General features: G+C 40.7%; 1 protein-coding gene across 3 annotated transcripts in view; it reads left to right on the forward strand.

The window, feature by feature from the left end:
• The window catches only part of eeig1a (estrogen-induced osteoclastogenesis regulator 1a), a 31,130-nt gene extending 21,964 nt beyond the window's left edge, over positions 1–9,166 (forward strand). For 2 of the 3 annotated variants that reach the window (XM_086315441.1, XM_086315440.1), the window contains 7 exons: positions 32–148; positions 2,497–2,543; positions 3,360–3,511; positions 4,446–4,550; positions 4,661–5,062; positions 5,488–5,557; positions 6,842–9,166. In XM_086315441.1, coding sequence (XP_086171567.1) covers positions 32–148; positions 2,497–2,543; positions 3,360–3,511; positions 4,446–4,550; positions 4,661–5,062; positions 5,488–5,557; positions 6,842–6,887 — 939 coding nt within the window. In that variant the 3' untranslated portion in view covers positions 6,888–9,166. The remainder of the gene's footprint in view (positions 1–31; positions 149–2,496; positions 2,544–3,359; positions 3,512–4,445; positions 4,551–4,660; positions 5,063–5,487; positions 5,558–6,841) is intronic. The other variant, XM_086315442.1, reaches the window with a different exon arrangement.
• The last annotated feature ends 7,007 nt before the right edge of the window (positions 9,167–16,173 follow it).

A 16,173-nucleotide genomic window follows, 5' to 3' on the forward strand; every position in this document is an offset into this window, starting at 1 on the left:
TAACTCTGTTCAAACTTCTCTTCACGCCCAGCTGGGCTTCACAGACCTCAACATGGCGGAGTTCGCAGGTTCGGGCTCCACCGTGCGCTGCTGTCTGCTGGAGGGATATGACACGAAGAACACACGGCAGGACAACTCCATACTGAAGGCAAGGAGATGAGCACTGAAATAGGAATAATGGATGTTTATTAAGAAGTGAACAGACTGGACAGACAGAGAATGAGGAGGAAGTTGTCCCCTCTTTTATTTAAAGCTGAGTTGTGATGAGATCTGCCTCCTTCCAGGACCAGTGTCATGTCTTTTTCACCTTCATTGTGTTTGTGTTTTATGATGATAGTGTGGTGCTGAAATACTCAAAAAAAACTGCTGCATTAAAAGGAGACTAGCTGGTACCTGGTTGGACATCCTTAACAGCCTTAATTCAACAGTGTGCTGGAAAAATTCCCCAAAGCTTTTGGTCCATGTTGACATGACAGCATCACACAGCTGCTGCAGATTTGTCAGCTGCACATCCAAGATGTAAATCCTGTGTTATAACACATTATAAAGGTGTTCTATTGAGATCTGAAGGCCATTTGGGTTCAGTGAGCTCACTGGTGTGTTCAAGAAACCAATTTGAGACGATCATGCAGTGGTCATAAGGGGGATGGACACGATCAGCAAAAATACTCAGGGAGGTTAAAATGATGCTCAGTTGGTACTAAGGGTCCTAAAGTGTACCAAGAAAATAGAATTTATTTCTCAATCTGTGAAATTATTAGGTTTTTATGCGTTTTTTTTTTTTTCTTCAATAACTGTTTAGTGTCCTTGACAAAAAAATAAATTTAAAAAAACAGGCGTCGTTTTAGGCTTCAAGAAATGTTTCTCTTTTTAATTGAAATTGTTTTTGTATAAACACAATGGAAATGAGCACAGCTTACGATGAAGCTGAGTCACTTCATTGCCTTTGTGGATGATGGAGGCTGGGAAGTTCAGGAACTCTATGGCGCCACCCAGTGACCATGAACACAAACCACTCTGTGAAGCAAAACAGTCACGAGTCTTTTTGTCATCTCGAGTTTCTGGAAGACTTTGTGTTGCGCAGATGTTTGTGACTCACACGTCACAGATGGGATTAATGGGAACTACTCCAGGCTTTTCCAGTTGATGCTCATTACTTCTTAAGAAAACGGTCTTTTCAGTTTAGTCACGTTACATCTCGGCATGAGCGTAAGATGGACATTTTTGGGAGGTTTCAGCCACTGGGTTAGGGTCTGACTTCACTTTGAAACTGAAAGGAAAATGAAAAATGAAGTAAAGATAACAATGTGTTGAACAAGTGAAATAAAATAAAATCTGCCAGCTTTAGGTTACGTTACAACAGTGGAATGAAAAGGTTTACATGTGTACAGTTTGGGTAGCGCCGATAATTATTTTCACACCGCCTTAGTTAACAAGCGCCTGTATCGACAAAACCATTTGAACCATTTTCCTTTGAGTGATGTGTGAATAACTTTATACTGTATAAGTTGTAGGTTTGTGTTCCTGGTTGGGTAAAATATATTCATGCATGTTTTAATTCAGAGGTCTGAGGTGGTAGAGAGAAGGCAAAGTCTTTTTCCCGGTGAAATTACTGTTGTCGTTTCTGAGGTACATATTAACTTAGTCTGAATATGAGTTTTTTCCTTGTATTAATTATTTTTATTAATTTATCTGATCATTTAGGTGGTTCCAGTGAGTTATTAAGTTTGATTTAGATTTAATGATGGATTTAAGTAAGGTAATTGGAAGCAATTAAAACAGGTAATTAAGTTGTGGAAGCATCTTCATTTTAACTGTGGATAAAGGGCTAATCTGGAAGTTTTCATATTTAGGTTGTGAGTAGGTATAACTCGAAGTCTTGTAGTTTCAGCTGAGTAATGCCAGAGAAGCTGGTTTTGTCAGGCATGCTGCTTGTTTGGATGTTCGATATCGTTTCCTTCATGGTTTTGTTTTCTTGAATTTTTCGATGTAGTTATGCATGCATTTAAGACTTGATAGGAGTTTTTTTATTTTATTTTGTTATGTAGTGCTCCAAGTAAGTCCAGTTTTTTATTTATCGATGCAAGAACACTGACTTCGATATCTGTTGTCAGGTCGCTGGTGTCGGTGGATGATGTCGTCTTGCCTCTGTGAGGTTTCGGCATCTCCTGTTGCGTTGTGGATTTATCCATATTATCCATCGTGAACTGGTAGTAATGATTATCAGAAACTTAGATGAAAGATTTAAAGGTATTGAAAAGTGTCATGAAAAGGTTTGTTTACCCTGAGTGGATGTGTGTGGCCATGATGAATCTGATGAATGAATCCATGATGAATCTTGTGACAAAAGTAGATTATTCTTTAGTTAGGGCTTTAAAGTACTTTGTTTGTTTGTTTGTTTGTTTGTTTGTTTCATTGTCTGAAATCAATTTCCTGTTTGAGATGTCCTTCAAATGACAGTTTTAAAAAATGCTCTTTTAATTTTTTCCCCAAAAGGTGATCATTGGGATGACCCTCCTGTCGGGAGATCCGTGCTTTAAAACGTGAGTAATCCTCAGTGTGAGATGTAAGATGTCACAATGAATTCTCAAAAGATGTGCTAATGATTAAAACTGATAAATAAATATGTGATTAGCTGTGCTCAGGCATCCTCTAGGTTGCTAGGGAAAAATGTGCTGCAGCAAAAACCTTGCGATTGGTTTGACTGGTGTCAGATTTACGTAGTTGCCTGCAGTTTGCATGGAAGATGATGACTTGTCTGCAAACACTACTTGCTGGGCAGTAGTAGTGACACTGTGAAAAGAGTGGCACAAACTGGAAACGGGAACGCTTGCCTCCAAAATAAAAGCTGCACCTTTGGAAACATTGTGGTTGCCGTGATAAGGCACAACTTTTACTGTGAAGGCGAACATACTCCAGACCACAGATAATAGTTTTTAAAGTGTTTTTTATTGTGGGGGATTTTAGTTACTCTTTGGAAGTCTTGAAGATTTCTGTTTATTTTTTCTTTATGTAATATTTGTGAAAGTAAAAAAACAAACAGACAGACTATACATTTCCAGCTTAACAAACAATATTTTCTACAGTATTGCATAGCAGTAAAACCTTTTGCGCAATCCACTGGTATTTAATATGTTACTGGTATTTAAAGTTCATTTCAACCAGATTCCTTAGTGCTTATAACTTTGTGCCGTTCTGTCCTTTGTTGCCAAAATGACTCAGTTTTTCCTCCCTCAATAAAACAAATCTTATCTGAGCGTGCCAAGCTAAGCAGAACTGCACCGCTGTCCCCATTTAGTCTGTCCCAGGCTGATAAGCTGTGTATCTTTTCTCTTTTTTTTTTTTTTTTTACCCTGCAGACCTCAAAGCACAGCAAAGTCCATCTCCATCCCAGGACAGGAGCACACCCTGCAGCTGGACTGCAAGGGGGAGGGCACTGCTGAGCCTGGACCGCCGGGAGGGGTTTCCCTGGGCCGAGGCTCCAAACATCGGCCTTCCATCATCAGCTCAGGTACACGACGTGTGCTACGAAGAAATAGGACTGAAACTGAGCATCTGTAGCAGGCTGAAGCCTAAACCTTGGGCATGTTTTATATGACCTTTCATCATTTTAACAGGTTTAGTATGACAGAAAAATAAGGAAAAGCACAATATGTCTGAGAGGAAGAGACTGGTAATACAAAGAGCAAATATGTAAATGATCAGTATATTATACTTGGAAGGTGAAAGGTGTACTTTACTGTTTATCTTGAGTTTTAGGGAGATATTTGGAAGGATTTGAATTTGATGAGCAGATTTTCTTTGGATTCTGAATCAATAAAATGGTTTTACACCCCCACAGCTGTTTTCCAGGTGCAGTGAAGTTTAAGTCAGAAGAGATTTGAGTTGAATCCACGGACAGATTTCTCTTCATCATAACCATCCACGAATGTTAAAGCCAAACAGCTCCTGAACTCGGTGGCATCTGTCAAACTGTCAGACTGAAGGATAAATCCCACTGAAGTAATGTCTAAAACAAATGAGATTAAGAAAAGTATGAAAGATCAGATAATGTGTTCTTGAAATTGGACTCCAATCTTTTTGATCTCGGCCCAACTTTCCTAAATCTCAGCCAGATGTTTTGCTTGGAGCCAGAAATTCCCAGAGTTAATTTTCTTTGTATGGGAAAACTAGCCGACTGCGTTTAGGATTTTAGGTTTGAATTAAACTAAAAAAAAAAGAAACCTGTTTTCGTTTCAGACTTGGAAGGCTGAGTTTGTTAACCTTTTCCATGCAAAGAAAACGTGCAGATCCTCAACCACAAGCCGTAAATATATAGATGGTTAGATTTCTGCTGCGAAAGTGAAAAGACTGCATTATGTCTGCTCTTTACAGACATTTTTACCAATTATTATCACGTATGAGGTGGTAACAGTGGTGCTTTTTTCTTCTTTGTGTACCTTCAGGACTCCTGGAGGAATCTGAGGTGAATCCGTCGGTTCCCGCAGAAGCTTTCCAGTCTGGTCACTCTCGTAACTCCAGCTATGCCAGCCAGCACAGCAAAATCTCAGGTACACAATCTCAGGTCTCACACGGATGTTTCATCCATGACGGGGTGAGCATGATTTTAACACCGCTGCTGTTTAACATCTGACACTGATGTCCTCACGGCCTTCTGCAGGATACAGCACGGAGCACTCCTGTTCCTCCAGCCTGTCGGACCTCACGCATCGCAGAAATACCTCGACAGGAAGCAGCACCTCCGGGGGCTTGTGCTTCACGGTTGACACCCCCCCAGATGGGGACAAGGACGCTGGACGTCCGGAGAGACCCCCTCGACCCCCACGACCAGTTTTACCCCCAAATAGGCCTCCGAGGTACACACAGAGTACGCTTGGTCGTGTGATTGGTAGCCTAGTTCTGTTCAAACTACACAATCTTCATTCTTCACTGTGTTTCAGGAGGAAGCAGGACTCGGTGGAGAGTCACCCCTCCTGGGTGAACGACACTCGCATGGATGCCGACGACATCGTGGAGAAAATCGTCCAAAGCCAGAACTTTGCAGACATCAGCCACACTGAAGGTACAAAAAAGAAAAGATCAAAAACATGCTGCTTAGTACAATAATTTTTCAGAGAATATACAGTTTACTTATTTCCGGAGTGTTTTCAAAAAGTTTACTGGGTGCTGAACGCAGATTCACGCTTTACCGGCAATTTGTAGTCTGTGTAAAGCTGATGTGAATTTGTGGGAAATGATGTCATCACCAGCCGTAGCTGCAGACTGTAACTCTTCAGTAAGGCCTCATTTGTTTACAGTGAATCTCTTCATATGAAGCTCTCACAGTTAATTTGATGCCTAAAAGCAGAAAAAGGCAGCTGCTGCACCATCTTTGGCCCGAGCGCTTCTTCAGTTTTCCGACTCTGTGCTCCGTCACCTTCTCTTCGCTGTGCCTTCTGGTTTCCATCAGCTGGCCTTAACTCAGTTTCTGTGTTTCTGGACTTTCAGACAGCAACCTGCGCCTGTTCGTCAGCAGAGACGGAACCACGGCGCTCAGCGGCATCAGGCTTGGAAATAGGTGAGGAGCTCTGCTGTCTTTGTTTTTGGTTTATTTCTCACTTCCCAGAACTTGAGTTTCAGTATTGGAGTGCAGGAGCTGCATGAAGTCTAGTCGGTTTCCAAAAATACTGGAAAATCACAGCAATGTAATAATTTACATACCGTAAATCTCCCTCTGAGGACCCAACTTTGAAATATGAATTTAAAGCCCTGTCATCCTCTTCCCCTTGTTTCACCATCTCTATGTCACTCTCCCTCTTATGAGAAGCTCAAATAGGCTCCTATGATTTGGTGGCTTCTTCCTTTTTCTAAGAGTTATGGCTGTAATTCACAGCAGTTATGGAGAACTCATTCAGTTAAATGTCAGGTAAATCGGTCTGTCCAGTCGAGAAGCATAAACTATTGTGAGTCCTTTTCAGCTGCTGTATGAAAATGATAACTTCCAGTTATAGTACACTGTGCTGTTCTGAGCTCAGGTCCCACTAGAGGATGCTCGACTCCTCATGAAGTCTGATTATGACAGTCTGCTTAGAAACATGCATGAGTCACTCACTGGAGGTCCTTCTGTAGGGCTCTGGCTCCCCCAGCTCCTCGTTGCACAAAGGAGCAGATAGCAGTTCTACTACTGGGTCGATGGCGTTGCCAGCTCTTCTTGTGTAACAGCCCCTCTCCTAGTATCGCCGTAATACTTTTGAAACTGTGCTTTGATGGAGCAAACCTTCTCGGGGCTGCAGGTCCTGTCTCAAGCTGTGATGAGGTGATAAGCACACTAACAAAAAGCAAAACTATATAGAACAATCAGTGAGGAGGGATGAGGAGAGAGGAATGGATTCACTGTGGTTTATGCTTCCTGACTATGTAGATTAATTTCCCTGAAGTGGTTTTACTGTGATGATCCAGTGTTCCCTCAATTATTTTTAGGAGGGTTTTTTGCTTTTTTTCAACAAAACTGATTATTATGAAGATAAAAGTTTTTAATAACTCGCAAGAACAGAATCAGCATTACGGTTGGACCAGAGAGAGAGGAGGTCAAACATGGATCATAGAAACATGAAATCATAAAGTGCAAGTATAAGACGAGGGCTAAATTACTGCTAGTGTGAACCAGCACATCCGTTCTCCATTTAGAAGCATATATCATGCATCTGAATGTGAAACATGCACAGTTCAGTCCTATAGTCCACTTTCTTTTTTAATCCGTTTTCATGTCTGTTTTCACTGTTTAATGTGGAGAAACGGTAAACTCTGAAACTGAATTCTGCTTGCTATTGCTAACTCTGATTCTGTGTTTGGATCCCTGCAGGGTGCCTGCTGGTGGCTACGAGCCCGTGGTGATCGAGAGCCATTAAACCGAGCAGCAGGAGAGGCGACACGTGGACCAGCACGTGCATCAGCTTGACTTTTTTTTTTTTTTCTTTTTCCTGGAGCTTCAGCTGGTCTGACGCCGTGAGAGGAAAACCTCATCAGTGTGCACTTTATGTGAAGTTTGTGGCAGCGCTCGTGCTGCGCTCCGTTAAGCTGTTTCTGTGACGTTTAAAAGGCGGTAAAAATGCACAAAAACGTTTCTCCTGAGCTGCTGCTGTGACACAGTAACAGCAGGTTTTATAGATTAAAAAATATTTCAAGCATTGAGCTGATTATTAAGCTTTGTAATAAATATACACTAATCCAACGTGTTTTTAGCTTCAGAGCTGCCAAAATTCCTTTAAAATGCACGTTTAAGATGGCAGTAATCGATTGAACACTAACTGGATGCAGTACGTACTGAAAACTTTCATGTACTACATGCATGAAAATACGTACTGCTGCCTTTAAATACCTCTCAGATCGCAGTAAGAAGGGCAGGGAAGGGCGCCTTTGTTAAAAAAGAATTATGGAAAGGTTTCCATCTCCAGAAGTCCTCATCTGAGGCTCAGCAGCCAAGCAGGATAACTCTCTGCGCATAAATGATTTAAAAGTGCCCAATTCTGAAGCATCTGATCTCCCATTGAAGGCACCAAATCAACACTGAATGTGATCCAGATGTTTAAAAAAAAAACAACACTGAGCAGAAACTTTTTGTTTTAGTTTGAAGTCGTGTCCTGTTGATCAGGGAAATCACTACAACCACTCTGTGCCTGTAAAGTTTCTCTTAAATGACCCTAAAGCACGATGAAAACTGTTAAGTCCGAGTGCTGGTGAAGAGAGAACTGTTTGTTTGTTTGTTTGTTTGTTTGTTTGTTTGAGGGGTTACTCACTTCAGCATGCTTAAGTTTCAAGCTGCACTTTTGCTCACTCACATCGACGATCAGTTAGTTAATTCTCTCCTCAGAAAAACACTAGCTCCATGCAGTAAACTAGCGATGGCCTTTTGCTGCGAAAGCCTCTGTCGCCCCCTGGTGGAGGGACAGGGCTTTGCAGGGTGCTTTGTTTAACAGCAGATCAGCAGAGTTTCTGTGTTGCCAACCAGCGGGCTGGTTTAAGCTTCTTTTAAAGAAAGGTTTCAGCTGCTCTACAAAGTTTTCCACCTCAGGATGGAAAATAGATTTCTATCCTAAAGAAAGAGTCTTAAAATCTTATTTTTCTTTTGTAAAACAATCAAAAAAGCTGATAATGCTGTGAATTACATAAAAGTTGTGCCTTGTATGTTTACTAAACTCATGGCTGAGTTAAAACAGGTCATTTTGCTGAAGAATAAAATATATTTTTCTTTATTAAATGTGTAAAAATATAATGGAAATACATAGATTTCTCATAGATAACCAGCCTGGAGAAATTCAGACAGTGATAAAGGATCTTATCTTTTCAGTGTTGTGCTCTTTTATATACATTTTAACCAGTTTCTTTAAGAGAGCTTTCAGTTACTCAAAAGTAAAATAGATTTTTGTTTATCTGATTAACAGGAATGTGAAAAAACATTTTTTTGTGTGAAGAAGAGCAGGACAGTTAAACCGGCCTTTTTTGTTTGTTTGTTTGTTTGTTTGTTGTCTTTAAATAATTTGTTCGCCCCTTATTGTATTTTAAAGATTAGAGACTCAACAGTTTTAGATTAAATTACTGATAAGAAATCATTTTTAGTGTTTAGGTTTGGAGTTTGTAAAGGCGTCCTGATGGGCTCTGAGAAGCTGTTTAGAGACGCCGTAGCTGCAGAGGTTTAAGAATTTATAGTAAAATGAAACCGAGAAAAACAACAAATTGCTCTCCATGTTTACTATTTTAAAAGGTAAGATTTTAAGACTCTTTATCAGTGAACTTGTTATCTTTTTTCCTGTTCTGCTTCACATTATGCTCATTATAGATTTTATTATAGTTTATTAATCACACAGTTAGTTATTCTCACATTTGGGGATGAACCACTTTAGTCAGAGTTTAGGGTCACCAGAGCCTCTTGATTTAGTTTAAAGCCTTTATTTATATGGTTTTGGTTCTGTTTGGAGGTTTGTCATAAGCTATGCACACAACTCGCCTCCCTGTGCTTTTGTTTTTTTCTTTTAGCAAATTCTTCTATTATAACGAAACTAGTGTAACCTAAATTTGTAGAGATTGAGTTGGAAATTTATTTCCAAACACACAATAGTTACAATGATTCTTTATTTTTTTGTATATTTCTTTTAAAAGATGACTTCTAAACAATAAAAAGCTAACCCGAGTTTGTCGTTGTGTTTTTCATTATCTTAATATGATATAATATGATATATATAATATAATAAAACAGAGTCACAAGGATGCTTAACAGAAAGAGCCGTCCGTTTTCTGTTATTAGTATTTTTCACCAAATCTTAGACATTTGTTAAGGTCTACCTCACTGAAACTACATGAACCACAGCTGTAAAGTTACAGCAGTTCATAGCATCGTTACTAGAATGGTTTAAATGTTTTTATACTGACTCTATAATCTGCTGCAAAGTCTCTTCTGTATTGAAAATGCAGCTACTAGAACACCTGCTCATGCAGAGTCATAAGAGGAAAAACTGGCAGTCACTTTTTAGCAAAACACGAGCAACTCTACACCTCTGGTCCGATCCGTGGTCTCCTCAAAGCTCAACAGATCACAACATTTGATGTTTTTATCTTCTGGTCCAACATTTTCAGAACTTCAGAGCTTTCATTGGTCGATTTGCTTGAAAACGTAGACAATAAATTAGATGTAATATCAATAACAGCATGTGGATACATTTCCAGGATCATCCTACTATATATAATCCAAATTATGGAATGAAAATACTCCTTCAATATTGGGCCAAATTATTTAAGTGCAATCCTCCAACTCCACCAGCAGAGAGCGCTCTACACAACCGTATCAGCTCTTCGCTCAGCTGGTAAATAACCGGAGGGAAATAATCGCCACTTGCTTCTGCATTAGACTTCAAATGCATTTGCCAGAGTTATCATATTTTAAAGATCTGACTGTATTGTATTATCATCCTCTCTACTCTTAAGATCAGGCTTCAGTCGTTTCTTTTTAACAAGCGTATAGTAAAAGTTTGACTTATAGGTTTAAATTCAATCCCTAAATTTGACCCTTACATGCTCTTTTGGTCAAATGTGACAGCAGCAAAAATAATTTAAATATCATTTTTCAGCCTGAAATTTAATTAATTTTTATAAAGTGGCCCAAAATGCACAATTAAAAAAAACAAACAAAGAAAAAAGTTTAATACTGTTATATAGCTGGCACAATTTTCTGTAAATTGAGGCATGATGGTGGTTTTAGAGAACTTTCGGGAATGATGACACTTGGACATGAGCACATAAGGAACAGAACATACAGGGGTCAAAGGGCACCTTGAGAGATGGTTGCTGAGTTAGAAATAGGGCAGCAGAGTGCTACAGTGGTTCATACGATCAGCTCAAGGATTCTGGTTCCAATCCTGGCAGGAGAGTTTCTGTGTGGATGTTTGAACCACTTCAGAGTACCTGAAGTGGGTTTCCTCCAGTTTCCTCCCACAACCCAGAAACAAGCATGTTAAGTTAACAGGTAACTTGAAACTGGGAGGGAGTCTAAGTGGGCAGTAAAACTAGGAAAGCGCAATATAAAAGCAAATACATTACATTTACAACTGCAAGCTTAAGTCCCCATAATAAAAAAATTGAACCTCTGACAAATTAAAATCACTTTATTCTGAGTTAATAGGTAACGAAAGGGAGTTGGGGGAAGTCATAAGATCATAAATGTGCTTGATCTGCCATTTCAGTGAGAGTGGGAACCCACACATAAACCCACATAAAGTTTCCTGCCACAGACTGGCCGACAATAAGCATGTTTTGTGCTCTGTGAATTAATATTCATATTTATGATGAAAAACAGGACATGCTCTCATGTGAACATGAACTATTCCTGCGCTCTGAAACATTAATCAGGATCAATTGTTCATTTATTAATTTCAGGCTATGTATACACTATAAATGATTCTCTAGACACTTGCAGTCTAGAAAGTTGACCCAAACCATAAACTTTGAGCAGTATGTAAGCGTTATTTTACCCTAATTCTTTGAGTTATTCTTTGGGGGGGGGGAAGTTTTCATTTTGGGAAAGTTTTTTTTTTTTTTTTAAATTGTTGTTCAGTTTCAGTTTAGCTGATTAGTTTCAGCACTAGTTTAGTCTTTAACTCAGGGGCGGTGTGTCCGTGTGAGATTTATAGTTGTTAGATTTGGTATTACTACACAAACACAACAGTTCGTGACACGTAGACATCACGGCCTTATTAAACACGTGCCTCCTGATAAATGTAAGGTCAACAAATTCCCCTATCATCCCACAGTGGTGGGGATATGGAAAATATTATTATGTGGAAGGGGAGTTACTTCATAATATCTCCCCAGCATCACAGAGCGCTCGTGTATGCAGCAGAGGAAGGGCTCAGCTGAATGGTCCTTTCCCAAACCATTAGAAGTCGATCGTTCTACAGTGAAGAAAATTATTCACAAGTGGAAAAATATTCAAGACAGCTGCCACAGCCTGAACTGTGCTCAGATGCAGCTTTGCAAACCTGAGCCGCACTGTTATGTTTAGCTCTTCTAAACAAGCTTTCTTCTAATCCACCGGTGTGGAAATCCAGGCCTCAAAGGACGATGTCCTGCAGGTTTTAGATGTTTTCTTGATCCATCACAGCTGATTCAAATGGCTAAATGACCTCCTCAGCATGTCTTGAAGTTCTCCACAGGCCTGGTAATGAGCCAATCATGTGATTCAGGTGTGTTGACCCAGGGTGAGATCTAAAACCTGCAGGACACCGGCCCTTGAAGCCTGGAGTTCCCCACCCCTAATTGGACGGTCATGAACGTTAACATTCAGCAGGGGTCCCCAATCTCAGTCCACGAGGGCCGGTGTCCCTTCAGGTTTTAGATCTCACCCTGGGTCAACACAGGGGTTGTTTGTTGCAGTTTCTCTGAACATTGCAGAGTCTGACTTTGCGGCGAATTTGCTGGGACGTCCACTGTTGTGTTAAGAAAGACAGTTTTTCACATGACTTGCACCTTAGCATCCTCATATCTAAATATGATCACTTTAGCAAAAATCCAACATTACGGCATCCAAAACGTTAATGCTGTAAATTCAGAGTTGAGCGACAGGCTGGTGACATCACAGCGGCTACATCTTAGGTGGGATTCCCTCATCGCCTTTGGTTTGGCAACACAAGAACTTTTCAACTTTTGCGAAATATCGAGTCTCGTCCTCGTTTCTTACCTAATACTGACGAGCTTACTACGATGCACAGTCAGCACTTTCGCCATCTTTCCTTCATAGCTTTGCAATAACTTTGCAAAAACTTTATTTACAGAGGGCTTTTCCAGTCTCACCCCAGTGCATAAACATGCAGCACCTTTTGATTCTGTAATCTTGAATTGCAGCGCACACATCAAATATGACAGTCAGCAAAACGAGTGCCCGGACTTTATTCTTTTCAGTTCTGCTCAGAAACAGTGTTTTTTCTTTCATTTACTGATACAGAGAAGATGTGTGGTTAACACCTCGAAGCGTCGTAGGCATTAGCTACAGTTTATGAGCTCAAACCTCACAGTTCTGGTCTAAATGGCATTAACAGATAGAGAGTTTCCTGTAGCTGGGGAATCAAGAATCCCACGTGTTAACTGCACGATAGAGATGGCAGTAAGTGACAGTTACTGTGAAATAGGATGTGGGACCTTTTATGGTTGCATGTCTACCCAGATGAATAGCTAAGCCGAAGAGCTTAGTTTGTTTCCAAGTGGAAAGTGAAAAGGCGTAAGGTCTGAGACTCTAAGGTGGAACTTTTTTTCATGTCAACATAAACAAACAGAACATAGTCAGAAACGTGTACATATGTTCAAACCAGCAATGAAAAGAGCAGGAAGTGGAATAACCATGGAAGTGTGGGCAGGCTGCAGGAGGGGGGGGTCTGAAGTTTCCATTATCGTCTCAGAATGATAAAAATGAGTCACGGTGACCATCACCCCCTTCAAACTTCAAATGTGAATCTTTCAAGGTTGAGGCTGCACACATGAGTAAATCCGTGGTCGGCCTGATGGTGGGTTATTTGTGGGTTTTGTGGTATTCAGGAATTTGGATTCTTAGTTCGAGTTTGCTGTTATTGTGGTGTCTAAATTTGGCTCTTGTGTTCACACCTTCATTATACGCTCGTAAAAAGCACTCGATCATCACAGTATACGCAAAGTCAGGCGTTCTTCAGGGATATTAGTCTGTCCAATAAAGAAGCAAAAACCACTGAATCCATTTCAGTTGCTTTTCAAATCGAACAGACAGCAGGTGCACTGGAGAGACGACAGCAAGACAACCATCCACAGAGGGGATGTTTTGCAGGCCGCAGACCTTATTCCTTTTATTGTTTTTGCTTGTGTTATTGTTTCTGCCTCTAGCCTGAGATGCTAATCCACTCTTCAGGTTGCACAGATAGTCCAACTCCTCTTCCAGGATACACGCTGTCATGCATCCGAACCAACCCTTCCTGTGACATGCTGTCAAGGAAGGGTTGCTGTGTCTGCCGGCACACTCTCAGTGGTGCGGAGGAGAAGCTATGAGACACAAGGAGAGCTACACAGGACCACAGAAGGACATCAAGAAAGCAGCAGGACTCATATCTGCAAGAAAGAACAGGAGGAGTTGGACAAAACGACCTCCTGCATGTTTATGACCAACATGTCAAAATCAAACAGGATGAAGGTCTGGCATCCTTTAGCAGGACCTGCGTCACTGGAAAACACCCGAACTGGCAGATCCACCTCTGGTACCCTGGTCTCTTCACAGATAATGGGAACAGAATATCCCACAGTTTCTCCAGACTTGTATCGGTTTTAAATGCATGCTTAGCTGGTTTCACTGTTGTAGTTTTGCTTTTGAGTTCTTGGTGTTTAATTTACTTAGGTTTCTTTTCTGGGTTCCCTTTGTATTTCCCTGTGTTTCTGTTCCTCCCTCTGTCCCATCTTTCTGTCTCTCTGTTTACTCTGCGTCTTTCGGATCGCTTCCTATTTTACTTTACTAACGACTAAAGTAGTTTTATTTTGCATCTGTCTTCCCAATTCCTTGATTGTGCTCACCCGTGATATTATTTGTAACTCTTCAGTGTACAAATAACCTGTTTATACATGTATATACACGTTTTAGTTAGCGGTTCTGAAAATTACCTAAATGGACCCTCAGATGAAGAATAAATGACATAATACACTTTACCATTATTTATTTAACAAAAGCATTCGAGATAGCTGCTGATCTTCCCAGGAGTAGATGTCCCAGCAACTTCACCTCAAGCTCAGACTGTGCAATGATCAGAGAAACTACAAACCCCCACCAAGAGCTACATCTCAAATCAGAAGTAACTAGATGAGGCTAATAGACAAATATGTGCATATGAACCGAGGTCTTTGTTTCTGTGATAAAAATGGTTCCAAATATCAAGGACACTGTGATGGCTTGATTTCAGAGATATTAATCTCTGTCTCTCTTCCACAGCATGTCTTTTATCCTGTCTTCCTTTTCTCACCCCAACCGGTCGCAGCAGATGGCCCCGCCCCTCCCTGAGCCTGGTTCTGAAGGAGGTTTCTTCCTGTTAAAAGGGAGTTTTTCCTTCCCACTGTCGCCAAAGTGCTTGCTCATAGGGGGTCATATGATTGTTGTTGTTTTTTTCTCTGTATGTATCATTGTAGGGTCTACCTTACAATATAAAGCACCTTGAGGGAACTGTTGTTGTGATTTGGCGCTGTACAAATAAAATTTAATTGCTCTCTCGCCAGCACACACATCCAGCTCCAGTGTCAGCTGTGTTTGTTGAGGGAAGTACAGGTTTATACAGTTAGGTCTATAAGACTATAACAATGACAAGTTTTGTTTTATGTTTTTTTTATTACTTCCTGAAATCCTGATTGAGCGGGTTCAGCTCAGGTGCTTTGGATCATCACGTCATGTGAAGCTCAGTCTGATCGGCTTTTCAGTTATTTGGCGGAAACTGAGCAGAGAATACAGCCCTGTAATTCAATTCAGTTCAATTCAGTTTTATTTATATAGAGCCAAATCGCAACAACAGTCACCTCAAGGTGCTTTATATTGTAAGGTAGACCCTACAATGATACATACAGAGAAAAAAACAACAACAATCATATGACCCCCTATGAGCAAGCACTTTGGCGACAGTGGGAAGGAAAAACTCCCTTTTAACAGGAAGAAACCTCCGGCAGAACCAGGCTCAGGGAGGGGCGGGGCCATCTGCTGCGACTGGTTGGGGTGAGAGAAGGAAAACAGGATAAAAGACATGCTGTGGAAGAGAGACAGAGATTTATAATTGGTATTATTCAATGCAGAGAGGTCTATTAACACAGACCTGAGTGAGAAAGGTGACTGAAGAAATACTCAGTGCATCATGGGAATCCCCCAGCAGCCTACATATTACAACATAACTAAGGGGGGATTCAGGGTAACCTAAAGGGGATGATGTGACTGCTTCTCTCTGCAGTCACATCATCAGTAAACACTCGTGACCTGGCTCCTCCGACAGCCATACATGCCCGTAATGTTGCCTTCACCGTATTTGGCACCTTATCACAGATGAAGCTGGTTCAGATCATCAGCTGTTTCTCTCCTTTTTCTGTTTTCCAGGACTGTGCAGACTCTTTTAGATGTTTTCTAGCAAAGTCTAATCTGTCCTTCCTGTTTTTGAGCGTAACCAGTGGTTTGTGCCTTGTTATAAACTTCCTATGTTTATAAGTATAAAGCTGTCTTTTGATGGTAGACCTTGACAATGATACCCCTACCTCCTCATGTGCTTCTTAAAGTTCAGCATAAAAAGTAAAAGCTGTTTCGCTTTGTTTCTAATAGCAGGTAAATTTGTGTGCTGAGCTATTTTGGCACTTACAGCTGAGTTACGGCACATGCAAATGTTGTGTGCACACATGCTTGAGAAGGGCTAGGGAAAGTTGGCCAGATGTGCCACAAATTTAACAACTCATTTGAAATCTATGAACCACAGGATTGCCCATATATGGTAAACCTGTGGCCAAGTAGTGAGCCAGACTCACCAGAGCACTCTTAGTTCAGGCCCAAATGAAGTCCAACAATGTGGGTCACAATTTAGGCCAAACAGTCTGAGGTATTATGGACAAGATTTACTTGAAACACAAATGTAAAGCAGGATTTTTAGGGATTTGTTAAGCTTTATCTGGATGCAA

This window comes from Aulonocara sp. 'chitande type north' Nkhata Bay, linkage group LG12 (assembly GCF_057382095.1).
Source record: "Aulonocara sp. 'chitande type north' Nkhata Bay isolate Kocher_YH1m ecotype deep benthic linkage group LG12, A_spYH_male_GT1.1, whole genome shotgun sequence".
In the NCBI taxonomy this organism is placed as follows: domain Eukaryota; kingdom Metazoa; phylum Chordata; class Actinopteri; order Cichliformes; family Cichlidae; genus Aulonocara; species Aulonocara sp. 'chitande type north' Nkhata Bay.